Here is a 27310-nt window from a genome sequence, read left to right as displayed (position 1 = left end):
TAATCTTAAAAGAAGTTTTATGGGTATAGATTTAAGAAAAACAAATGGCAACTTCTAGCAACTGGTATCAGAGTAAACTATAGCTTACATTCTGTGTTTAAAGACATAAATCAGTCTGTTTATGTGTTGGTTATGACTTTTACATTAAGATAGCATTTAAACGAATGAGCAATCAGTAGTATAAAGTTACAACTAAATTTGGATAAAAATGTTCAATATATTAACCCTAGCACGTACACAAAATTAGAAAGCCTATCCAAGCACTTAGCAAAACACACAGAATATTTGTCATATCCATAAAGTTTATTTTAAAAAACTGTTAAAAACTAACCATACAGGTTTATTAATATACTTAAAAAGTTTGTTCCCTATGTTGAAGTGAAATACATTAGCAACATCTTCCGGACACCATCTTTATAAAAGTAAAACTTCTAGATCCTGAAATGTACTACAGTAGAGTCTATAGTTTACTTTTAATCACAGATTGGAATTTATTCTCCTTACTCCCCTACTCCCCACATGTGGCAGTTATTACTCCAAAATTAATGACATTCGCTCATGTTCTACTACCACAGATCCTTAGAGTACATACTGCATAATTACTAACAGAGCCAGTCTTCTCTATTTGTTGTCACATATTACATATAAGCATTTGACTTAAAGTACAAATAGAAATACTACATCCCATAATTGTAAACATTCACCGGGAGCTTCCATAGTACAGTAAGTAATAGAGGTGGCCCAAGAGTCAGTCAAGTGTTCTTCACTCATTGGATGCTGCTGAGATTAGGAAAACTGTTTTGAAGGCAAATTATCCTAAATCTTGCTTGTATTTCTATAAGGATGCAGTTCTGGATATATATATTCAGTTGAAAACACCTGAAAGTCATTCTATAGTCTACATTAAGCACCACTTTCACTTACCTGAAATGTTTTGAGTTAAATTCAGCAGTATGTACGGTTGTTAATATCAGAAATTAAGAATAACTGTGGGTCTCAAGTTCCCTTTTGTGGATACATATAGAGTACTGAGTTCCCACTGATGCTAATAGGAACCGCTCATGCATACCAAGGGTCGTAACTCCCCCAGGGCCACATGCAACCCCCAAGTCTGAGGCACAACTATTATTTCTGCCAGTGGATGCTATACAAGCATATTTAAGGCTGTATTCGGCTATAAAGAGTTCAATCTACTCTTTAATATTCTTTCTATGTAGATCACATACACAATTCAAAATTTTATAGGACAGGTGAAAAGTCTCCAAACACTTTTTAAATACCATTCTCCATACAATTTATTGTCAGCATATTTACATAGGGGAGTGTTCATACTTAAAACCATTTTTTAAAATGCAACCACAATTTTCAAATTGTCACAATTTCTCCAGGATTACCCTCATTCTCATTTTCCAATTTTTGGCCAGCTTCACATTGTCAGATTGTTCACTGCAGTTCTGAGGCAATTCTGATGTTGCTCTGAAGGAGAATAAAAGTTAAAAGTATTCACTGCCACCCACTTTGGGACAGGCTTGGTTGCAAAGAAAATGGTGTTCCTGGCGCTGAAGGATAACTAGGAAACCCATCAGGCTGAGCTGGATAGCTTTCCAGAGCCGAAGCTGAATGGACCTGATGGAAAGAAGAGCGTGTGGTTTAGCAGAGCAAGTTCATTCCAGCCTGCGCTTGCTTCTACCTATGCCACACAGAGATATTCAGAATAGGGAAGAAAGACAAAACTCTGAGGCACAATAAAGTCTGCTCAGTCACCTAAAATTTCTAAGAAAATGTTCGAATTTCTTCAGGTGAAGGAGATGCATAGAATTGTCATTAAAATATTTAATATTCTCTCAAAAGTCAATAGGTTTTCTACAGATAATGTGCTTTAACGGTCAATCATTAAGCTTGAATTATAGAAGACAAGTTAATATTTAACTGTCATGAACAGACTCTTAAATTTTATCAAGTAAAATCTATAAGCAGGAAGGAAAAACAATTCATACAGATGACTATATCCTACCACCTCTGTTACTCTCCTGAAAGAAGACAAGCATAATTTACAAATTTAGAGAGAACTAATCATCATCAAATCTCTATGCATTCTGCTAAGAGCCATTTTTTGCCAATGTTGGGATATCGCAAATGATACTGCAACGTTATCACTACAGAAGTTGGCTACACATGTTACCATGTAATTTATGCCAGCCATTGCTGCTTACCTGCTGTAACAATGCTGACTGTGCAGCCGCATTATGCTGTAATTCTTGCAAGGATGATTGTGAAGGATTCTGAGAAAACCCAGGGATACCTGGGAGGGACAAAAGGCCTGGAAAAACAGAACTGCCTGCAGTTTGAAGTCCAGATGATAAACTAAAACAATTGACAGAAAAACAAGTTAACTGCAGACAAGACATAAAAGCTACTGCTTCCATATTTGTCAAATACAAACTTAAAATTAAAAAACGAAACAAAAACTTTAGAATTTATTCCTCTGGGCCGGGCGCGGTGGCTCACGCTTGTAATCCCAGCACTTTGGGAGGCCGAGGCGGGCAGATCACAAGGTCAGGAGATCGAGACCATGGTGAAACCCCATCTCTACTAAAAATACAAAAAAAAATTAGCCGGGCATGGTGGCGGGCGCCTGTAGTCCCAGCTACTCGGAGAGGCTGAGGCAGGAGAATGGCGTGAACCCAGGAGGCGGAGCTTGCAGTGAGCCGAGATCGTGCCACTGCACTCCAGCCTGGGCGACAGAGCAAGACTCCGTCTCAAAAAAAAAAAAAAAAAAAAAAAAGAATTTATTCCTCTGTTGGAAGGACCATAAAAATCAGCCATTCCCTGATATGAATCTTACTTTCTACTGTGAAGTATATTATTCGAAATTCAGTGAGTCTGTTTTGCATATAATCCTTTCTGTTGTCTTATAAATAAAACTACCAAATACAAATCCAAACATTATGTCAACAGGCATTAATATTTTATATATTTATCTTAACATGGTTCATAAAACATTTTTGAGTGCTAAAGTTTCAGCCCAGAAAAACATCATTTAGATTTTGACATTCATTTGGATGACTTGAAATGAAATGTGAACTACAAGTTAGGTGAAGAATAATTTTATCCTATTTCCAAACTATCCACATACCCGGCTTGTGCAACAAGAGCGGAGTTGAAATTGGAACTGAATGCTGAGGCGAATCCTGGAAGGACTGGAGCCGGGGATGGGGCTGTGGCAGCCACAGGTAGTGGTGTGACAGCTGCGACTGTAGAGGGCGCCTGCAGCCCCGGAAATGAGGGAAGAGCAGGGGTAACGCTTGGGGTATTAGACACAGAAAAGCCTGGGTAGGAGGGATTTGAAGATGACAGAGGTCCTTGAGTAACTGAGAAAAGTGAGGGAACAGCAGTGGACAGGTTGAGGGGGAAAGGTGCTGCTGAGACCGGTGCTGAAGCAGAAAGCCCTGAGAGAACAGCTGCCGTCGAGCTGGGATGAGGGAGAGATGTGGAGGTGGCAGCAGTAGATGAGGTGGCTATTAATGACCCTGGGAGAGATACTGATGGATTAAGAGATGGGTTGCCAGTTAAAGGAAAATTGTTGGTCAAAGAAGTAAAAGGAGGAAGAGCAGTGAATACTGGTGCAATGGGAGTGGAGGAACCATGTGGTGGAAGGGAAATAGAGGAAAGGGGATTTGAACCATTTAAAGGAGTACTCAAGCTGGAGAGACCTGACAATGCAGGATTAAGGCAAGTAGATAAACTGATGGGCACGGATGTTGAAGTATATGCACGGCCCAATGCCCCTGACAAACCTAAAGTGCCATGAGAGGGATTCCCAGAATGAGATGGACCTTTGAAGGCCGAGGGAGTAGGACTCGTGGGCTCAGTTTTGATCATAACAGGAAGAGTTGTTACAGCAGGGGTAGATGAAATATGCAGATCTGAGGTACCTGGGTGGGGGCCATGCAAAAGGGAGGCTGAGGAGCCACAGCTAACTGGCGCTGACGTGGAAGCTGATGCAGCAGTGGCTAAAGGAGACTGTACAGGCAATGTCAGGGGAGTGGAAGCTGAGTTAGCCACAGGAGACGGCAGGCCTGGGAACAGGGCCAACCCTGGAGTGGAAGTCCTCTGTGGGGTAGGGATGGCTGATGGGGCATAGCACTTGTTAGGGGCTGAAGCAGAAGAGTCAGAGTTCTGAAGAGTAAGAGAAGATAGTGAAGCCAGCCCACTTGGGACAGCAGAGGATAAAGCAGAGGAGCTGATTAAATTGGTGTCATTGGATGTCAGAAAACCTTTTAACGCAGACAAAAGAGGACTGTTCACACCAAGTGGACTGGCAACGCTGGGAGTAGAGCCACCAGCAATTACAGGAGTCGGGTTGGACAGGCCTTGGGATGTTGGTGGTAAGGGCAAAGGGAGCCCTGCAAAAACTGATGACAATGAAGCAGAATTTGGGTTGCTGGTAGAAGCAGCAGTAGAGCTGGTGGAAAAGGGGAGGCTAGTGAAAGGTGCAGAAGTAGAAGCAAATGCTTCACTGGAACCAAGAGTGGACCGTGGTGTAGGTCCTGGGGTAGGAGTGGCTGGGGTAGGAGTGGCAGAAGGACCTGGCAGTGACACTAGGCTAGAAAAAATGGAAGGAACAGGAGTGGTGGTTGTACTGTAGATGGATGTAACAGGTGCAGTGGGCAATGAAGGGGTTCTGATAACTGTTGGGTTTGGTATCGATGGCTGAGGTGTGTGAACGGCTGAGGAGACCTGCCCTGGGAACACAGGAAGGACAGTATTCAGCAGGTTCATTCCAGAAACGGTGGCAGCTGCTGCTGCTGATGGATGATTGACTGCCTTGACTGGGGATGCAGTAGGAACAGGAGTTGCAGCAGGTGTTGAAGGATTAGAACCATGAGGAGAAAAGAGTTGACTTGCTGGGGTGGAAAATGCTATATGGAAGGAGGAAAAAAGGCAAGAATGTATCATCATGCTGAAACGTCAAATTTTGAATTAAAAAGCATAACCATTTTTGTCATATTTAACAAATACCAAATAAAAAATGACAAGTATAACATATGGCTATTGAAATATCTAAATTGCTGGGTTCCATTTCTCAGATCTTTACTCTGGAGCCAGTCAGATCCAGTTGTCGTCTAGACTCTGTTCAAAATAGCCCTCCAAATCACAGGAAGTTGTGAGAAGCTTGTAAAGTGTCCTTTCCTAGTTTTCCACTTTTTAAAAATTAAAGCATTTATTTTAATTGCGATTAGTGCTGCTGCACTGACTTTACCTCTAATTCTTTCAATCTACTTATCTAGAGTCAGTCAGTCCCCCTCATAGGAGCTTTCAGAACATGGCTTCCCTTGCAGGGCCATATGAGGCTTTCCAGGATTCATGCCTAGCTCTCCAGTATTGTTTGTTGCCACTCTGTGAGTTGAATTTAATATTCCAGATTGTTAATCTGTACAGTTGCCCCCACCCCACCCCCATACATTTGCTCATACTGACCACTCTACGCTACATTAACCCCCAACCTTTACCTGGCAACTCCTTTAGGGGCAAAAGCTATGTCTAATTCATCTTTATAGTCTTAGTACCTAGCACAGCACACAGCACCTGCATAGTTAATGAGTGTCTGCTGGGCTGGATATATCATAATTACCTCAAACTACAGTTCCCAAACCCACTCAAGGACTATTCCCAACACTATTTCTAGAGTTTGCTATGGTATTTTTATTCTGATAAACTCTACAAATAATAAGCATTTGGGGGGATGATGTGGGCTCCCCTCTGAATGTATTCAATGGCTATCCCCACCTGTGATAACCTTGGTGTCAAGGGATATCATGATTTAGGTAGCTAATGTGATAAAGACAACTATCATCTGATACGGTACTCACATCAAATTCTGTTTCAGTTGTAAACAGAGAATGTTCCTGTTGCAGTGATAACCAACTGAGAAATATTTTCATGGACTAACATATTTTAAAATTTATGTATAATTAAGATTCTTTTGACATAAGCAAGCTGACATAGTCAACGAATACACTATGCTACTCATAGATGGGAAGGGACAATAGGAAGAAAATGGAGGTAAACAACACATACATAATTCATTTGCACTATGTGAAGGCCAAAGGGTGTCACATTGGGCTGAACAAATTTGGTAGTTGTTTTAGAAAAAAAAATGATTGGAAAATTGACAGTCATACTTAAGTACATAAACTGAAACTCAAAAGTCCTTAAGTCTTGACCATATTAATGGTTGTAGGCAGTGATTTGGTTTCAATAAGAACTAGCTATCATTTTAAACTTACAGTACCTATAAAAATGGATTTGTATGTTTTTTGTACTTAATTTCTTTTATAAGAACTAGAAGCATAAGGAACATATACCTAATCTTATGTTTGTAAATAATGTACCAAAAAGGTATTTTAAGTCCGTAAGTGTTGGGTACCATTTGAGAAATCACTATCTTATTTATTAAACTATATGCTGAAGCCCATGTAGCTAATGACAAATCTGAAGGTAAAACCAAGTTATCCTAGAGTGTTATTTATAGCAGCCTCTGTTGGATATCTTTTTATTTAATAAAGCAAAAGCTATGCATTATTAATCATAGCACTTGCAGGTAAAAATGAAACGAACAAAAATTAAAAAAATCCCAACCACATACCATAATAAACAGCACTTTCCAGTCATCTAATTTGGTTATTAACCATAAAACACGATCTGTCAAGCCCTGTGCTAAGTTAGGCCCATCATTTCACTTGTCCTCACAATAACTCTCTGAGATAGAAACTAACACCCTCATTTGACAGATGGGCAATCTGAGGGTTGCTATGACTAAGCAACTGGATAAAAGATCATGCAGCTACTACATGATGGAGCCAAGACTTGGGTCTTTCAGACTCACATCTTTAACTGCTATACTAGTTTGTCTTAATTTCTGTTTCTTAATACAGTTCCAAAAGGAAAAAATAAAATCTTAATCATGCTAACATCGTACAACATAGGAAAACAATATGCTATTCCTGCCAATGGTACTTACAGCAACTAACCTGATTACTCCCTTCAAAAACATTTGAACATAAAATAATAAAGTTGAACATAAAAGCTGAAATTTCCTCAATCTCCTTTTCACGGGAGTTAAATTACCTGTTCAAGGTCACAAAACTAGGTGGTGCCAGAGCAGGATAAGAAACTGGATGTCCTGACATTTCACTTAGTGTTCTTTACACCCCACTATGCTACCTCCTTTAGAAACTACCAGCTGAGAAGCACCTGCTAGGCACTGTTCTCAGGGAATGGAATTCTCCCACTGAGACTCCTAACTATGTACTACAAAGGTCAGGCTATTGTGCTACTTTGCTAAACAAGAACTGATGTCAGTTTGGTCTCATACAGGAAAGCTTCTCCTTCCTGATCACACAGATCATCACCTAGGGGAAAAATACAACGTCGCAGCACTGCTGCCATCTGGAGGCACTGTGTAGGACACACTTCATTTTCATTTTTCAATTCCATTTTCTGCTTTGGTGCCCCTTGTTCTTTTCTACATCAAGATACGCTTAATAATACTTATTGAAATAATGAACTCTAAAAATAAAATCTGACTAGCATTTGTCAAAAAGGATTTTTATCATCCCATGTGTTTATATCAAAAAACAAATGAGGTTTCCAGTATCACAGAATGTAAAGTGAATGTGAATGCAATGCTACGTAGTACTTACATTACACTGCAAGTTTTGCAAATTGTATAAAAGTCCTAAGATTAATTTTAAATCCAGTTAACACGTGCACTTCATGTTATGTATATAATATGTAACACTAGTAAACCACTTTTAACAAGTATGAATTATATTCTTTAACCAGAAACTTTTCCTAAAACATAACAATTCCAAATATACTCAAATTATTCTCAGTGAATAACAGAGCAAACCATGACAGATATCCATTATCTCTGGATCAAATTTGCTACTTACTTTGATTCTGTACAGGTTTTGACAGATTGGAAAGGTCTTCATTCTCTATATAAAAATAAAAAAAAGTTCATTTTAAACTTTAATCAAATATTTGCCACCATAATAAACAGATATTTGGATAAAAAGAAAAACAGAGGATATAAATATTTATGGACTGTGTTAGGAAAAATGTATACATATGGGAAAATAAATAAAAATAGTAGTAACTCTACTATTATTACTACTAATACTTTACTACTATATCTGAAGAGCAAGAGGATTACCAGCAACTGAGTGAGTGCTCTTTTATCCCCTAGCATCTCCACCTTAGCTTGTCAAGTTTTAAATACACGCTGTTAATTTTACATATATACTGTATTCAAGAACACTTTCTGGAAAGATGCTGGCCTGAGGGTGCCATCCAGGAGAAAGTGTACCCTGCAGCTGTAGTGCAGAGAGGACCACTATCATTGGCTGACCTGACAGGAGTGGGAAGGCTGAGAAGTGAGGTGGCAGCTGGATGAATAAGTGTAGAATTCACTGCCATTCACTGTGGATTGTCCAAGCCAACAGAAAGAAACTGTCCTGCCCATTTGCTGTACTCAGCTTGGGAAAGGCCCTATATTAGGAACTATCATGGAGAACTGGCCTAGTTGAGGCTGACTTGAAGCCTGTGAGACTGACAACCTAAAGCACACTCCTCAAGGGAAAGGATCTATCCAAACAGCCCATTAGCCAAGGATACAAAGGGAGAAAAATTTACCCTCTTATGGCTTGACAATAACTGCCCAAGAAACCAATACTGTGACAGGCATACAGTGTAAAGGAAACCTCCATTCCCTGGTATAGCGAGCAAAGAAAAACCACAGCTTGTCTAAGGAATTCATGAGCTTGACTGAGGTGACAAAAAATAACCACCAGAACAATGGAGATTTAATTAAAGAAAAAGGACTTTTAAAACCCGACACACACACACACACACACACACTACTGGGAAATAAGCAGAGAAGACTTCTACATATAAAAATCTGATTCCAAATTAATAAATGGGAAGAATAATAAATATAGAAATAAAATGACTACAAGTTAAACTATGGTTGGACACAAGAAACAAATATCACTTAGAATGACAAAAAAAAATTTTTAATGGAAAAGATGTCATAAATGAATAGGTAATAGGCTTAGAAGGCAAATACAGAAAATGTAAAGTAAGAGTAGCAGGAGGAGGGGAAAAAAAGCAGAACAAAATGCAACAATTAAAAGAATAACGAAAACAAAATTTTCCTAAGCTTTAAAGACTTTGAGTTTTCACATCGAAAGAACTTACAGAATGCTAGAAAAGATTAATGACAAGATGTACACCTAAACATACTGGTAAAATTTCTGAAATCTAAAGATAAAAAAAATTCTTTGTAAGCTTACAGAAAGAGACCAAGTTCCCAATAAAGAAAATTATCTGGAATTAAATTTCCCATCCACAACTCTATACGTGTGTCCTTTCTGAAGAAATTTCTTAAAGTCATTTTCTACCAAAAGAAAATTATAACAGGCACATCAAGACAAAGAATAAAACAAACAGAAGAAACAATAACAAGTCATGATCAAAGGCAATTTTAAAGAAATTAAATATCAGAAGCAAAAATGTCTAGTATCCCAACAAAACACACAAATTGATTTTAAAAAGGAGAGGTTGGGCGCAGTGACTCACGCCTATAATCCCAGAACTTTGGAAAGCCGAGGTAGGCAGATCACCTGAGGTCAGGAGTTCGAGACCAGCCTGACCAACGTGGAGAAACCCTGTCTCTACTAAAAATACAAAAAAAAAAAAAAATTAGCCAGGCATGGTGGTATGCCTGTAACCCCCAGCTACTTGGGAGGCTGAGGCAGGAGAATTGCTTGAACCTGGAAGGCGGAGGTTGTGGTGAGCCGACATTGCGCCACTGCACTCCAGTCTGGGCAACAAGAGCGAAACTCCGTCTCAAAAAAAAAAAAAGAGAGAGAATATGGAAGTAAAATGATATATAGAATAGTTTTAAGTTTTTGTATACTGACAACAATTAAGAATAAGAAGGTAGTCATTGGCAATATTAGAGAAAATTTCTAAGTTTGGGTGGGGTCAAGGAGTCAAGGAGAAAACAGTTGTTAAAAGAATAAAATGGCAATTTGACCAATACAATTTAGCGAAAGGTAAGAAAAACAAAACTGGAATAAACGAATAATGAAAATAAAAATAAAATGGAAGGACTAAGAACAGATGTGTAATTTGTATTATTATTAAAAATTCCTATTAAAAGTCTAACAGGTTTAAAAATAAAAATTCAGCTATATATCATTTACAAACCAAGCCAATCTACCAAATAAAATCATAGGGGAAAAATGTTTAAAATAAAGTATAGGCAAAATATTTTTTATGAAATAAAAATAAGTCAGGACAATATTATTACTCAATAAGGCCTAGGAAACAAAGAAATATTTTATAGTAAGACTATAACTCAGCTGATATTATTTTATATCTATCTAGAAAACTCAAGAGACTTTAAAAAAAAGTAGAGAGGGTAATTAGTAATAAGCACCTAGAAATGAAACATTCTATTTGTAATTGTAACCAAAAAATATCTCTAAATTCTATAGACAGATTTAAGGAATAGAACCTGCATATAGAAAACTACAGTATCTTCTTGAAAGGAATAATATAAACCCTGGGGAAGAAAACACTACCAGCTTGACATGATATAAAGATATATACACATAACTGAATGGTAAGTCTTACTATCATAAAAATGTCAGTTCTTCGGAAATTACTATATAGCTCTCTCTCTGTACACACACACACACACACAAACCCCTGTTGTTTTAAGTTGCAGAAAATGATCTTAAGGTTCAGATGCAAGATTTCTAACGATAATAAAAATACAAAAATATATAAGGGGGAGCCTGCCTTAAGAAACATTAGAACACACTACAAATCTGGCAGTTAACCTTTAACAGTATATTATGCAAGCAGCTCACATTTACTTTAGTGGGGCTGATTTGGATGCCTCTCCTATGAGTTTCCATAGCACCCTAACCCTACCACAGCACTGATCATTCCAACGTATCTCTTTGAATCTAAGATGCCACTTGCTATAAATCACATTCTAATTTCAGAGAAATTAAACTATAAAAAATGTGCAATTGAGAACCAATAATGTAGAATATATTGAAATGGCCTTCTCTTTCCTCATCTGTATTTTTTCACTAGACTAAACCCTTTGCAAACATGACTCTGTGCACCTCTGTATCCACAGCACACAACACATGATAGGGTCACCTAATATTCATTAAACATGTTACTGAACAAATGCTATTAAAATGTTATCCTATATTACAAATAGACAAAGTGAAGTCCATCAAGACTATGAAAACCGTCCAGTATTACCAAGGATTCACTTCCAGATCCTTCAGACTCTTGAGCTTGTGTTCCCTCTGTTAGAATACGTCATGCCAAACAACTGTCCGTTCCAAGTGTACACTTGTGTATGAGTAAGTTAAACACCCCCAAATAACATGACTTTACCTGTTCCTACAGGATTAGGAGTATATGGAGGTGGAGGTGGAGCTATGACATTCGCTAATGGTACCAGACCTGCATTGTTATAAGCACCTAAAATAAAAACACAATAGAAAAAAATATATGTTAGTACTGTTCTGTGACTAGTATTGTTCTGTGACTAGGAGTTCAAACTATATTAATGCAGCTATTCAATTTATTATAAAAACTCCTATTTAATAGAGTTGATTTTATATGGAGGTTTAGGTCTAGAGTTAAGTGAAAACTGACACCAAATGAAACAACCAGAGATTCCTATTTCCCACTGCATACTCATTGCAGGGAAAAGCTCAGTGAATGGCATGGCAGGCAGAACCCGCTATACTTACATTATTTGTCTTTTCTGCCCAACACATATACTTGACTTTTTAAAGTTAAACGCATCAATGATGCCTCTGAACTACCAACTACCAAAAAAAGGAATTCAAGATGATTTACCAAAGTGAAAACCCATAAATAATGAATGACTAAAAATAATCTAATTAATTTATCATAAAGAAAATATCCTAAATAAACTGTCTGCTGCAGTGTTGTAGGCCAGGACACTACTAGCTAACTATGGGCATAATTAAGCTCACAGTAGCATTTCATAAATGCTACAGATTTCCCAACCACATAGACCAGCACTTACTTTCAATTTAATAAACAAACAGCAAAAAGAAAAACAAGTAAAAAATAAGGGAACTCCTTACTTGGTGCAATAGTTGCATGTGGTCGGCATGGAGGTATCGGATAAGGAACAGGTTTATGTGGATTATATGTTGAAGGAGGCTAAAAGATGGGGGAAAATACAGCAGTTAGAAGAAAATCAAGTAAGCTCTCTCCTGGCAACTTGCCTTTCAAAATATTTAGTCCTAATATGCTAGAAATGTCCCCGCATATCAAATACTACCGGACTACATGGGATGACAAATGAGGGAAATTTCTTTGCTTTAATAAATGTGGCTGCTATTAAATTCCAAACGCAGATCTTGCCAAAGATGGCCATAGAGGTGGCCAAAGATTTTTAAAATCATCTCCAATAAGGGGTTAGATCTCCTCGTAACCAGCAAACTCCTCCCAGGCCCAGCCTAAGTTAAACCAAGAATTCCTGTTTCCTCCTACATAACAAAGATAAGAAACCTCCTAGGTTTTACAATCTCAAATTACGCAAGAACTCCCAATGGCAACATCCTCCTAAACTGATAGGAATTCATCCTCTCATTCCCACCCTCTTTCCTCCTTTTGGAAGAAAAATGCACTGTTTGCGTTAGCATTTGGCATTCTGACACCTCCAGTAGAACAGACTGGAATCAGGAATTCAGTATGTTAGTTGTTCTTTTGAAATCCATAAATCCACCAATACCTATTTTACAGTTAATGGAGCTTATCTAAGTAACAAAAAGCATTCAAAGAACCGGTCTTTAGAAAACCGGAAGTACGTGAAGCTAAGCCAAATGCTGTACTTTTTACCTAGAGACAGAGCATGTGCATGCCTGTGAGGCAGGGGAAAGGATCCACTGGTGGAAAGGGAGCCAGATTCTTTCCAGCTCCCATAATTGTGGCCCTATCTGAAGTCTTGAACAAGAACCATGATCTGTTACTATTCTGCCATAAACAACTCCACTGGAGTTCTTGTCATGTGGACGGGCAGGTTTTGCAAGGCGGTTGTATGCGGGCCTCTAGTACTTCAACTCAAGATCCTTCAACCCATGGGGTTGTCTTCTCCTGTCCTGTTTACATTGCAATCATTATAATCACTGTCTTGTAAGCACTTTCAACCTCCTGACTTCACTGTGGTTTCACTAACACTAATTCAGCTAAACTACAAACTTAGTTGAAACAAACTCTCCACATTCCCTATCTCCAAATGAGCAGCTGAATGCGTCTCGAGAAAAAAACTGAAAGCAATTTAACTGATTCTACTTTAAAATAAAAAGCTTACTGCCAAAGGGGCTCTTACTACTGTTAAATATTTATGTTTCCCTCAACCATTCACTCTCTCACTCTCCTACAATTTCTAGAATACTTCAAACTTTGCAACACAAAAATAAAATTTATGGTTTGAGTAAAAAGGAAACTTTATGTAGGAAGGAGTTTGGGCTTGTTTCATCATTTTCTAAACATACTGGTTTGGATGGTCCAAGAATTCGTGCAGCTATTCCTTTGCCTTCATTAGTACATTCTTCACCATCTTTTTTCAAAGGAGTTCCCTATTAAAAAAAAAAAGATAATTGAAACTTAAAAGAAAAAAACCCTCAAACCAGTAACAATAACCAACCTCACTGTATTACACTGAAGAAAAGGACTTGGTAAGCGTGTAAAGACTTGCATTCCCGTTTCAGTTCTGCACTGCCTGGCAGCATGACCCTGATAAGGTCCTCAATCCTCTTCTGCTATGGAACTCTCGTATCACATGCAAAGGTACTCAGAAGTGAACGTGAAAAACACAGAGAGGATGACAGGAAAAGATAAAGTATCCACAGGGACTGGTCCTAGGACCTCCCCCATAGATACCAAAATACATGGATGCTCAAGTCTCTTATATAAAACGGCATAGTATTTGCATATAACCTGAACATATCCACCCATATACTTTAAATAATCTCTAGATTACTTATAATACCGAATACAATGTGGATGCTGTGTAAATAGTTGTTATGCTGCATTGCTTTACTGTATTATTGCTTTTTTTTGGAATACAGTATGTTCTAATTTTTCTTCTTCACAAAAAGGAGCCATCAGAAATGAACTTCCGATGCCACGGTATGTATAATACTCAAAGAATAAGAGTACCTGTTACAGTTGAAAGTAGGTAAGAAAAAACGGTGTTCTCTACGAAAATTAACTGTGATTATTTACATTGTCAAGGGTAAACGAGACCTTATTCAAGACTGCTAAAATTAACACATCAGAATAAGCTGATAGATTACTGCAGTGTGTCATCACCCTAACAGTGTGTGTGGCTAAATGCTATATACTAGCGTGGATGCCAACTCCCAAGATGTCCCCCACTGATCCTCATCTCCTACCTGCCCTTGCACCATTCCCGCCCAGAATGAATGGGGTTGACCTGTGTAACACATGGGACATTGCAGAAAGGATGGCATCTGACTTCCAGGCAGCTTCCACTTGTCCTCTCTTGCTTGGATTACTTGCTCTGGTAGAAACCAGCTGCCATGTCATGAGGACACTCAAAAAGTCTTTGTGGTGGACAACAAAGGAGTCCTGCCAACCACCAACACTACCTTGCCAAGCATGTAAACGAGTCACCTTGAGGCCCTATTCTTGGGCTCCAATCAAACTTTCAGATGAATGTAACCTCATGAAAAGACCTGAACCAGAACTACCCAGCTAAGCATTCCAATATTCCTGACCCATAAAAACCATGTGAGGTAATAAACGTTTATTGCTTTAATCCACTAAGCTGTGGGGTTGTTACGCAGCTACAGGAATATAACATTCTTTGAGAAAGCTGTTTTACAAAGAGGTTCAAGGAACATTAGATGATATAAAAACAAGTTTCTTTTTTATAGTACTTCTCAGAGCCTTTATATGCAATGTGATTCCCCAGGAAGGAAACACTGTATGCAAAGTTTCCCAAACACGCTTCACTGAATGAAACTGAGATTGTAAGAATACTGTGAATTTGAGAACTGTTCCTTTACTAAATGTAAATCAATGCTTCTAAAGTACTTTGAAAAATAAAAATCATCCTCTCTTCTATTTGTCTTGTTCTATAGATTTTATATAAATACCCTTAATACTTTAATGAAGTTTAGACATGAAATTTCAATCAGTGGTGAGCCTATGAATTAAGTTACTGACATAAAATTCTTTTCCTTTAAATATCATTAACTTATTCTACACTTCATACTTAACCATGAGAAGTTTCATATACAGCTACAGAAGTATGCTTACTGGGAAAATTCCATTTATGCGGCTAGGTCTTCCTTTGGGATATGGATTTCCTGGGATCGTTCCACAAGAAGATATCATAGCATGAGGAGCTTTGCAGCCCCCCTTGAAGGCCTGTAATATAAGAAAGAGGGGTAGGAAAAAAATTCTCAAAAGACAAGTATTCTGAACATTGGGAGCTCAGCTAAAAAAAAACATGAATTAAGGAACAGCACTACATTCAATCTGCTCACATATCATTCAGCACTTACAGTGGTGAATGTGACCAAAAGTAATAATATCACTTTATTTAAATGGAATAATTAAAATGGTAACATAATAATGTTGCAACTAACAGACTCATACAAAGAATGCCTTCACAACAGATTTTGTAAATTGTGTAAAAAAGTGTTTATTATCTAATCTGTCCCATTTCAACTACCAAGAAATAACAGTTCAAATCTACAAATGCCAAGGTCATGTTACATTTGAGGAAAGGAGGACACAGAGATGAAAGAAACATGGTCCCTGCTCTTTACAACCCAGTGGAGGCCAACATAAACAAATAACATGACACTGGGTGGTCCAAAGAGCTACATACCGTTGAAAAACCAAGTTACAATGTTCAACATACTATTACATATTTATGAGAAATAGTGAGGGAAGGGATTTAGGTCTAAGCTGTTTATTACTGCATCCTCAGCTTCTTGTACTGAGTTGGTGCTCAATACATATTAATAAATGAAAAAGACACTGTATTAGGCAACATATATTCCAATGTATCTATATTATGTTATAGAAATATCCAGCTATATATATGTGTGTGTGTGTATATATATATTCACAAGTATGTACAATGTTATATATTTTATTATATATTGGTTTTATAAATCCCTTCACAACACATATATGTATATTAGCTATATAACCCAGCCCCTCTACTAAATACCCCAACCCTGAAATCATCTGAATTTTCGGCTATCATAAAGAATACTGGGGTGAATGCCCTTATATATAAATTTGTATATTTTAACATTTCCTTCAAATAAATTCCTAAAAGTAGAAATTTGGGGCCAAAAGTTATAAATACTTTAAAGGCTCTTCAAGCTTACCTTCTAGAAAAGTTGTACTAATTTACATTGACCAGAGGGCCTACTCTACAGAACACTCAGGCCCAGAATATTTCTGAGAAGGAAAGTGACATGATTGGAACACTTCGTAAGAAAGAAAACTACAGTAGTAATATGCATGTTGCCTTAAAGGTTTTAGTCAAGAAAACTGATAACAAGTTACTGAAGTAAATAAACATGGCTCAGATCTTAACTGTTCTACAACAATGTATGACTAAGGTGAATTTGCCTATCATCCCTGGGCTTAAAGGAGTTTGTGAGTATTAAATACAACTGAACTGCCAGGCTCATAATTAATTAATTAATTCAGCTTCCAGCCATCGCAATCCTACCTTAGAAATAACTACCTTAGATGACAAATCAAGTTTTCTAGGGTTGGACAAGTACTATTTCTCCCATTCTTAGAGATTTTTAACTAATAAACTGGAATTTTAACTAATAAACTGGCTTTAATATTCATCTCTTATGAATCTGATTTAAAATAAACTGGAAAACAAAGCAAATTTGAAAAGTTAAGTTCCTAAATACATAAAGTTTAAAGCAAAAACTTGAAGCCATGGCAAAGGTACCAAGGGACCAAGACATAAACATTTCCACGAGGCTCAAGCTGAGTGGCCAACTAACTTCTCATTCTCAAGCCATCTCTTCCCCCTTGAATGTCCCCATCAACCAGCTATTTCCACTCTGCAGACCGCAGGGATGTTCATTTTTAACCCATTGTACAACAGCATTCAAGTTATTCACCAAAGTTGGTAAGAAGAAAGGTGCTTTTTCGTCAACATTCAGAAAAACCAGCGTGCCAAGGACATGACAATCTTCAGAAAACTACCTGCTCAAGTATTCTCTTGCACCGTTTCTTCTCAGACATATTTATCCTGAATAAATCTTCAATAGGACGAGAATTCTGTGCATCAATAATGTTCCTACCAAGAAAACACAATTTAGCTTTTTGTTTAAAAATCTGAACATGCATCTGAGGTAAGCAACCTTTGTTTACCACACAAACATATCCGAGTAAGCTTTCTCCATGACATAGGGAGAAAAGTGTGACCATTTACTTTTAATAGCTCAATTTAAACAACATGTTTATATATAAATATAATAACAGGTTTATCTGACTACTGAAAGGTAAAACAGTAATACTGTAAATAAAAATCACTATTTTGAGATTTTTCAAAATATACTCTCTTCAGTGATAGGAGAGCTATGGCAATAGAACCAACTCGTGCTAAACGCATAAAAATCATTTTATGCTAAATGCACAAAGTTTTATCTTGTGCTTTATTTTAATTTTGTGCTTTTATGGACACCTATGAATATAAAAAGGACTTAAAAATGTATGTGTTACAAATAAATAACATACATTCTTCAATTGCGCAAAGGAGTAGGTTCTTTCCATGTCTTTTCGAGCTTACATTCATTACGGTCGTCTGTCAAATGCTGTGGTAGGTGCTTTCACAGACTTTCTGATATTTAAAGTTCATTACCCTATTAAGTGGGTATGAGTCTTATTTTTACAATTGAGGCAAATAAGGCTCAGAAAAAATAAGCACTTTGCCAAAAAAAAAAAAAAAAAATTATTGTGTCAGTAAGTGAAAGAATCTCTAATTCTTAAATTCCTGTCTTTTCGGAGTAGGAAGGCAAAGCAAATAACTGAAATACAAAAAATTAAATTAAACAATCTTGTTAAGCCCCTTCATTTTATAAGTTATAATCATATATGTAATAAGTACACTAGATACTTATGCACATTTAGAAATAAGAATGTACCACTATGCTTTTGACTGTATTTTGTTAGACACGTTAACACACACTAATTAGACACTTAAAAGGCTTCTACATTTTTTCCCAATGAAGTAAAAAAAAAAAAAAAAAAAAGGAAAAAGAAATACTTACGAGGCTAACAGTTCAAGAGCAACTAGTTTGTCTTTACTGAAAGTGAAACAGTTGAGTATATTGACCACTTCTGTTGGCTGGACAGCCACCATTTTCTGTTAATATAAAAAATAATTTTATTTTTAACATGTGAAATTGTCATGCCAGAAATTACCTTCTTCTGGAAGTACAGTTAAATGCTCTTAATATAAACATTTTAGATAAAATATATCACATTTTAGGTGAAAACCACTTCCTCAAAAGACAGTTCTAACAATGGATTATGCTCTATCAACATAACCATTTCAGCTGAAGATCTAATGAAGATCTAAGTTCTCCTACAAGCTCCTTTTTTATCCATTTCTCGATGTATTCAGTTACAGAATTAAAAAAATCAGAATTATTACTTTCCTCAGAAAGGTTATATAAAAAGGTGATACACACATGGGAGATTAAATTGTTCAAAGGTTAGAAAAACATTATTATACTCCTCAGTTAGGGGGCTAAGTATGCCACAGATCAGTGCTTCCATGATGTTAAACATATTACAAAAAAAGGTTACACTAGCCATATAAGGTAGGGAGAAGCTGGGTTAAACAGGTTTCTCTACTGCAGAACTTTAAGTCTTATTTTAATTTAATGTGCATTGTGATGCATCAAGATTGTGTGGAATGTTACATAATTATTTGACTAGAGTACCCTTATTTCTGAAGAACATCCAGAAGATTTGGCCAATTTGGAGATTTATGTTAACAGTGAAGGAAAATTAAAAGCAACATCAACATAAGAAGTAAGACTGGTTAGAATCAATATTCAAGAGCTCCTAAAATTTGGAGCAGTGGTTTTCACATACTTTTATGTACTACCAGAAGAACTAATAAAACTATATGCCCCTTTGCATGGTTTTAAATTGATACCTAACGATTTTATCAGAAGTTTAAATACTCACAAAAGGTCGATTTTCTTAAATACATTTATATATCTCGAACTTTGAAACTACTAATTTAGCTCATTTATGGAAATATTTATTACGTAACCTAACTGGCGAAATCAGTCTTCAGTGAGAAAACAATCAAATCAGACTGACATTGTTAGAAAAGGTCAGACTTAATTTAATTCAAATAAGTGTATTGAGTTGTCCCTGTGATACCCTTGTCACCTCTGAATTTTAAGTCTAAGGCAGGGAGACAGGCAAGCAGGCCTCAGAGCTTTGTCATGAGTTTGTTGTCCTGATAAAATAAAGCAAAGCCCTCATCAATATTCCCCCTACCTCAGCCTCCTGGGTAGTTAGGACTAAAGGAGCATACCACCACACCCAGCTAATTTAAATTTCGTATATTTTTCTAGAGACAGGGTCTCACTGTGTTGCCCAGGCTGGTCTAGAACTGCTGGCCTCAAGCGATCCTCGTACTTCAGCCTCCCAAAGTGCTGGGATTACAGGCTTGGCCACCACCGCGAGCCCCTTATCAATATTTCTTATAGAGCCTCTCTCTTTGCTTTGCTCTCCCTCTCAAGAGCAAAGCACTGTCCTTTTGGAACCTGGAGAAACATTTTCACCCCCAGAGAACAGGCGCAATAATTCTTTCTTTTGTAAAGCAGTAAAAAAGCCAGTATTAAAGTGGAGGTCAGACAGCAGCACTAACAGACCCAGATACTTTCTTAGGCTCATCAGTTTAGAAAGTCAAGGATCTATAAATTGATTCCACTGAAGATATCCAGGCCTGATATTGCTTCAAAAATCTTCCTACACAGCCAGATACTCCTGTGTGATCTAGATGCTCCTGTTGACCTAGGTTCTAGAGCTGTGCTATCCACATAGTAGCCACTAAGCACATGTACCTATTTGAACTAATTACAATTAAATAAAATTAAATATAGTTCCTCAGAAGAGGCACATTCAAGTGGCTACCACAATGGACAGTGCTGATATAAAAATTTCCATCATCACTGAAAATTTATTTGGACAGTACTAACTCTTCTAAGACTAAATAGAAAGATGGTGAAGATGGATATTAAAAAAACAGAAGTGCAAAAAGCCATTAAGAATTCAAATCCTATATTTTGCTTGCTGGTGAAGTTTTCTTCTAACTTGCCAATCAAGACACTGTGGCATACAATTTAAATGTACAGTTTAGAAAATTTTAATTTTTTAACAGCTATTTTGAATCAAAGTACAATATAACACGTAGAGTTCGCTTTTCTAATGCAAATAAATTACAACTGAAATAAATTATACACAACTGGGAGAATTAAAAATACTTAAACTCTACGTTCCAAAGGAAAAAAATAAGTTACTTACATGCTGTAATGCTTTCATTGCCTTCAACTGGGGCTCGGCCCAGGAAAAATATCTCAGCAAATCAACCACCTGAAAACAAAGAACTAACAGCTCTAATGACAGCATGTTTGCAAACATTTTTATAAGATTTCAGTACTTGAAATTATAATTCAACATGTGCAGCCCAGGCCCAGGTGATACAGGTGGCATTAAAGTCTAAAAACTGTGCTAACAGAATAGCGACGTGCGGTTATGTACATTTAAATCACTTAAAGTCAAATAAAATGTAAAAATCAGTTCCTTAGTGACACAAGCTACATTTCAAGTGCTCCAGAGCTATGTGAGGCTGGTAACTACAATAATGCACAATGCGGATAGAGAACATTTCTACCATCACAAAAATTTCTACTAGACAGCACTGGTCTAGAAAGAAAAATATACAATATAGAAAAAAACAAAGTATCCTAATCGGAAAAGGATGGTTGAAAAGTACTAGACGGAGATCAAATGTCAGCTCAGGATTATAAAGATGAACTGTGAATGGAAAACCTTTCAACACAAGGGGAGAACAGCACTCACAAGGGCACGGTGGTATGTTTTAGTGTAGGTCCACTAACTTTAGTCCTAGTAGGTCCTTTAACTTGAATCTGGAGGGCATAAACTCAAATCATAAACCTAGTCCCTTAAAAATGTTAAGAATCAACATGAATTACTCCAGCAGCCCCTAAATGATACATCATTTGAGAGCTCAGAGTGTGCAGCTCAGATCAGCTCCCACCACCACCTAAGAACTTCAAACAAATGAGGGAAGCATTACGAGACAGCCAGTAAGTGGTGAGCACAGGGCATAAAGATCAGGACACTGAAGTCTCAGCATGATCACCACCACCCTGTTTCACTGCCTCCAAAGATGCTCCAAAGAGGGAAAAAAGTGATACAAGAAGACAGTTCCTGAAAGTATGCTAAGGTTTCAATTATTCTATACAGCAAGGTCAATGGTGCAAACTGGAGTGGTATGTAAAGAGAGTAAAAATAATTTTTACTCCTTATAAAGAGATACATATATATCAAATAAGTATTATGTATACTTTCCAGTTAATTTGATAAAAGTGTATGTCCTTAACTTTGATGGGAATAATGTTCTTAATATCTAATAAATGCTATATTTTACCAACCATAAAATTTTACAAGCCACCATATCTAAAATACAAAGAAAAATCTTTAATATAATAAGCTCATTTAGAAAGTGGCTTAATAAACTTTGTAATGACTTTAGCAAAGTGGAAGCATCATTAAGGGTGGTGCATCACATACACACAAGAAAAAAATGCTATTAGCTGTAAGAAATTATAAATCTTTTTAAAACATTTAATTTTTTTTTTTTTTTTTTTTTTTGTGAGACAGAGTTTTGCTCTGTCACCCCGGCTGGAGCGCAATGGCACGATCTTGGCTCACTGCAAGCTCCGCCTCCCGGGTTCAAGCGATTCTCCCACCTGAGCCTCCTGAGCAGCTGGGATTACAGGCACCTGCCATCATGCCCGGTTCATTTTTGTATTTTTGTAGAGATGGGGTTTCGCCATGTTGGCCAGTCTGGTCCTGAACTCCTGACCTCATGAGATCCGCCTGCCTCGGCCTCCCAAAGTGCTGGGACTACAGGTGTGAGCCACCGCGCCCAGCCAAAACATTTAAATTTTTAAAAGAGCATAAAGTAACTTTGTAAAGCAATGGGAAAGCTGAAAAACTGACATAAAGGCAACAAATGCAAATCATAAAGTAGCTTTTAAGAATTTAGTGGGCAGAACTTCTATAGGCTTAAAGTCATTCAAGCTTTCAAGTTTTGAAGTTCTTGGGAAACCAATGAGAAGTTGGACCATTTACTAACTCAACTGGAGCATGTACTAACTCAATATATAGATTCATTTATTGTCCATCCTTTCCCCAAGCTGTTCTCCAGACATTTCTATTAATATTTATGCCTGACTTCTCTATCAAGAATTTTCCAACTATACCTCAGAAACATGCCCCCTTGTGTGTGTGACACACACACACATATATTTTAATTAGCAAACTGCCCCTAAGGAGGAATGAAGTTTTCACTAAACTATCATGCTTAAAATGTTAGTATTCTGGCAGTTACAGAAACTACTTATTAAATAACGCTGTGCATTTTTCTTACTGTTGAAATTTTTATTAGTGGCTTCATATAAAAACATATTTCATTATTTGTTCACATTTTCTTCTATATTACATGATGAATTTTGTAATTGTCTTACATGCAATTATAAAAATTTGGGTAAATTTACCATTACAAGTTTCTAAATCTTTGATATTGTGCCCAGAACCATAAACACTTTGAATTGCTTTAAGACCCTATATTTAAAATCATTTTAAAACATGAATTGGGGTGAAAGTGGAGAGGTGCTTAGTCCCTGAATTATAAATTCTGTAAAGTTTTCTGCCAAAACTGAGAGCTTCTCGAGTTCTTGAATAAATACAGCAAAAAGGTAAAAGCAATTCTGAATTTGGCCAGCAGACAGACATTAAACAGAACACTGGTATAAAAAGAAAGCTTTGTTTAAACAAATAATGAGGAATACCTGTTCACTAGAAAAGTATCCATGCACATATTCAATTGCTTTTAATTTGTATTCTGTCAAAACAGCCTAAAAAAAAACACACACACACACAGTAAAACAGCATTAATATACGTGAGCAGCACAGTAATACGCATCTATCAAAACTGCCTAAGCAACTCAACAGTGGCAGGTCTACTTCAGCCCTGTCATGCAGAGGAACTAAGGTCACTGTGGTGAGAGGCCCTTCCTTCCACCTTTCCAGGTTCCACACTGTGAGGGACACACTGAGCAGGCAGGAAGATCTGCTGGGCTTCCCTACCAACTTCTACAAAGAAAGGGAGTAAAATTGTAATAGATATGATTCAACATTAGTATATATAACATTTAGAATTCCTAAATATGTAATTAAAGAGTTTCAAAACATTCTAAATCCAATCAAATTGTCATTCTTAAGATTAAACATATCAGATGTTACTCATTCATCAATTATTGAATATCTATTATGTGCTAGGTGACAGAGAAGCAAGAATAAGATAAGGTCTAGTTGAGGCTCTCAGTATTTCTATAGGGATATAAGAATGCAAGAAGCCCTGAATTCAATGTCTGTGCCTGCCACTAACTGGCAGTGTAGACTTTGAAAGGCATTTTAATTCCCTTTGAGCGTCCTCACTCATAGAGGGAACACCATTCACCAACCTCAAAGAATTACTATGAAAACTATAATAGTGGACATTAGATGTGATATATGATAGGTATTCAGTAAGTGGTGGTTCCTTTCCTTTATGGAATCTGTCAGTGAGTGAGAGAGAAGTTGGTGGCTTTGATGCCGCATTATCTAGAGCCCACTAAATCACATATGCTCCCCTTGCAGCTATTTGCTTAGAGATGGAAACAGCTATCTTAAGTCGGTAGCCACTAATCATTAAAAATGAACTAATCCCTTTGTACTACAAAATAATTGTAATATTCATATTTTTCACATATATCATTCTGCTAGGAGAAAGTATTATGACCAGTCAACCGAAATATCCTGGGTGCTCAGTAGAGTTGAATATTCACTGAAAAGGGAGAAAATAGCATTCTAAATAATGTACTCCTAAGAGTTTTATTACCAATATAATAATCGGACACAGTCAAATACAAGTTTCTGAACAAAGTCTTGGATTGTACTGATGCCAAGTCATATCTCAATTCTTCCATCAATGCCTGAGAGGCACAGCTGTAACCCCAGGCGGGACAGCATGGTGCTCCGCAAGCATAGTTTGAATACTGCCCCCGCCCCCAACTTAGCACCTGGGGAGTCTTGAGCTGACCAGTTAACCCCAGAGAGTAGGCCGCCAGCTGTAAGAAAGTAGTGCCTACACCTCGTGGGTTGTAAGGAGAATCAAAACAAATAATGACTGCAGAAAGTGCTTAAAAACAGGCTTACAAAATAAGCTATCATTCCCTCCTTTTTGAATAATCAGTTAAGCATTGCTTTTTCCCCCTTTCTACTCCCTTTCCCAGTTCTTCTGCTAGTGGCTTCTTATATGCCTCTGTTTTAAATGACAGTAGTGACAATCGGTATTAGCTATCATATAAACTCACTGTGATACTCAAGAGATGACCTGGTTTAAACTGACTTACATTTACAAAGAACAATTTTTAAGAAAATCAACAGTAATGCTCATATTTAGATATGTCAATATTTTATTCCATTTTAATAGACTATGACAATGTTGATGTATCTAACCACTCGGCAAAGCCAGCAGAAGATATATTTTAACTGTTGACCAGAAATATTGACTTAAGTTGCCATCTCACGTGAACAAGACTTTTTCATATCCGGAAAATTTCCTATTCCCCTCTTTAGAATTTACTGTGACGTTTTTACGACACTAAGAAGAGAATATGCACAGAGACCCTGTATCTTCCAAAAGTAAAAATCTGCTGTCTACTTGGACTCACCAATTATTTTCTCATGAAAAGTAATTAAAAATCAGCACATGAACAAATTGTGACAAATTTCTAGGCATATAATTAGCAAACCAATATTTTATTTCAAAAATTAATTGGACACTTGGGTTTGCAAAAGCAGAATTTGTTCAAAAAAGAATGTTCGGTATTATCAAATATGAAAACTTAAAGACGTCAATTTGAAAAAAGAAAAAAGCTGTATAAAAACAAAGTAAAACAGCAAGACCAGAGACAATTTTAATAATAGTTTTGTAAACTGAAATAAGCACCACAGCACATGGCAACAATTTCTTCCGTTTCAGTCAAGGGTCGTAAAGGTATGCAGCTGACGAAAGAGTAATTGCCCGGAAGGCCGAAGGAAAGCACCGTGTGTTGATGTAACAATGGTACATCAAGTCCTTACATTTTAAAATAAGTAACTTCTCTGTATTTTTGTGCTTAAGATATTGTTAGGCTCAAGACTACCTTCCACAATTGTTGCTGTCTGGTTCACTCTGGGAAATGGGATCCACACAACAGCCTCAAAAAGCGCAAAAACTTGGAAAGCAGGAGAAAAAAGTTTTGAAACTCAAGTTATTGACGGCCAATTCCTAAAAAAGAGACTTTAAACTTAATGCCACACTTACCATCAGGACACGAATTTTGCATGGCCAACGCAACAAATATACTCTACCTTATGCTTAGATTTGAAAACCCCATCATAATAAGTACCATAAAGGAAACTTTCTGTGTATTAATTACCTCTCGTTTTCAGTCACTCTTGTGTTACTGAAAGATGAGGCAATAAACTCAAAAATATTAAACCACTTACCCAAAAGTACGGAGCTATTAAGGATTTGTAAAGCCGGCTTCGGAACGGAGGGCCGTCTGAATATAATTCCCACGACACCATGCTGAGTCTCAAATTTGGCGTTAACGTAACTTAATTTCTATTTGTGCTGGAAACGTATCAAGATATAAACTCCTCCATTACACGTGAGAATTCAAACCAATTTGGCAATCCTAGGACCCTTATTCTGCACAATCTCCACACAGTACCTCAAAGAGAGTCTAAACCACGAGAATTCATCTCATAAAATAATTCATGGAATCCAGCATAATTACCTTTCTAATTTCATCCAGCACCATTTCAAAGGACTTTTTATCCATCTTGACTACTATCCCGACGTGGTTTTAACAGTTACACTTGGCAATTACAAGACGTTCATCCCTGGTCTGCTCCGCCGATAGTAAAAATATTTATAGCTGAGAAGGAAAAAGACTCCACGAGCAAGAGAGGATGCGAAGAGGTAGAGAGTATTGCAAACTTCGCAAAAAAATTTCTAAAAACTGAGACTCAGAAAAACTTTTTTTTTATTAAAAAAAGCACTCCAATCAGGCTTCCCCAGCTTATTCACACAATGCTTCAGGGCACCTCGGGCAAGAGCCAGGTCCTCTGAGTTTTGCAGAAAAACCCGGGCTCGGCGGCAGGTTTGAGTGCCGTTTCCCTGAAGCTGAGGGCCAGGTGCCGCCAGAGGTAGCTCTTGAAGCCGCTTTCCCAGGTGGAGCGGCCGGCAGAGTAGAAACACCTGGATTCGGAGTACACGGGCGGCGGGGAGGGAGGTGCCGGGCTCTCGACCCGCACCTGTGCCTCGGCCGCCGGCCGCGACCCTCACCGCCGCGAACCCGGACGCATGGTCCGGCTCGCGCTCATCCCCAGCCGCTCCGCCCGACTGCTGGATACCTCGGCCCCGGCAGCAGGCGCCCCGGCAGGCTCTTTGTTACCAGCTGCGGCGGCTTCCGGGAGCGGGCCGGCGGCTGGAGAGCACCGGGAGCCGGGCGAAGAGGGGCACAGACTCGCATAGGGGGACTCCGGAAAAACGCAGCCCCAACAGCGCCAGGCGCCCTGCCTGGTTACCCCTACAGCCCCCACCAGCTCATGGGGACCTACGATAAAGCCAGTCGCGCCCAAGTAAACTCAACACTGCGCCGCCAGCTTGGGCCCCTCTTTCCCGAAAGTCAGAGGTGGGGTCCTGGTGTGGGAACATAGGCATCCATAGCGGATGCCTGGATGGTAGGACCAGGATGTGGCAAAAATCCTTCCCGAAGCCTAG

The 27310-nt window shown here is 37.8% G+C and overlaps 1 protein-coding gene across 4 annotated transcripts; it reads right to left on the bottom strand.

Annotated features, from left to right (window-relative positions):
• PROSER1 (proline and serine rich 1) lies at positions 1-27210 on the bottom strand. Of its 4 annotated transcripts, none has more exons than XM_032150419.2 (13): positions 26322-27210; positions 23283-23348; positions 20707-20775; positions 18429-18523; positions 17362-17455; positions 15427-15537; positions 13635-13718; positions 12219-12297; positions 11494-11580; positions 7959-8003; positions 3137-4922; positions 2214-2364; positions 1-1626 (listed from the first exon to the last, which is right to left on the bottom strand). In XM_032150419.2, exons 1-13 carry the CDS (start codon positions 26364-26366, stop codon positions 1504-1506), a joined length of 2835 nt encoding a protein of 944 aa, XP_032006310.1. In that variant the 5' UTR covers positions 26367-27210; the 3' UTR covers positions 1-1503. The 4 variants fall into 4 exon arrangements, with proteins under 4 accessions (XP_032006310.1, XP_032006311.1, XP_032006309.1 ...); XM_032150418.2 differs by having other exon boundaries at positions 270-1626; positions 26029-27209; XM_032150420.2 differs by lacking the exon at positions 23283-23348.
• Positions 27211-27310: the final 100 nt, after the last annotated feature.

Source organism: Hylobates moloch, unplaced genomic scaffold (assembly GCF_009828535.3).
Source record: "Hylobates moloch isolate HMO894 unplaced genomic scaffold, HMol_V3 SCAFFOLD_4, whole genome shotgun sequence".
In the NCBI taxonomy this organism is placed as follows: Eukaryota; Metazoa; Chordata; class Mammalia; order Primates; family Hylobatidae; genus Hylobates; species Hylobates moloch.
This window is presented reverse-complemented; position numbering and strand designations above follow the sequence as displayed.

Excerpts from the sequence above, each read along its gene's own strand:
- PROSER1 (XM_032150418.2), bottom strand. The coding sequence starts at position 26,109 with ATGGTGTCGTGGGAATTATATTCAGACGGCCCTCCGTTCCGAAGCCGG. Across the intron at positions 8,004-11,493 it reads TCCTAATCCTGTAGGAACAG|AGAATGAAGACCTTTCCAAT; the intron begins GTAAAGTCATGT and ends ATTTTTATATAG. Across the intron at positions 4,923-7,958 it reads AAAACCTGTACAGAATCAAA|CATTTTCCACCCCAGCAAGT; the intron begins GTAAGTAGCAAA and ends CCTTCCATATAG.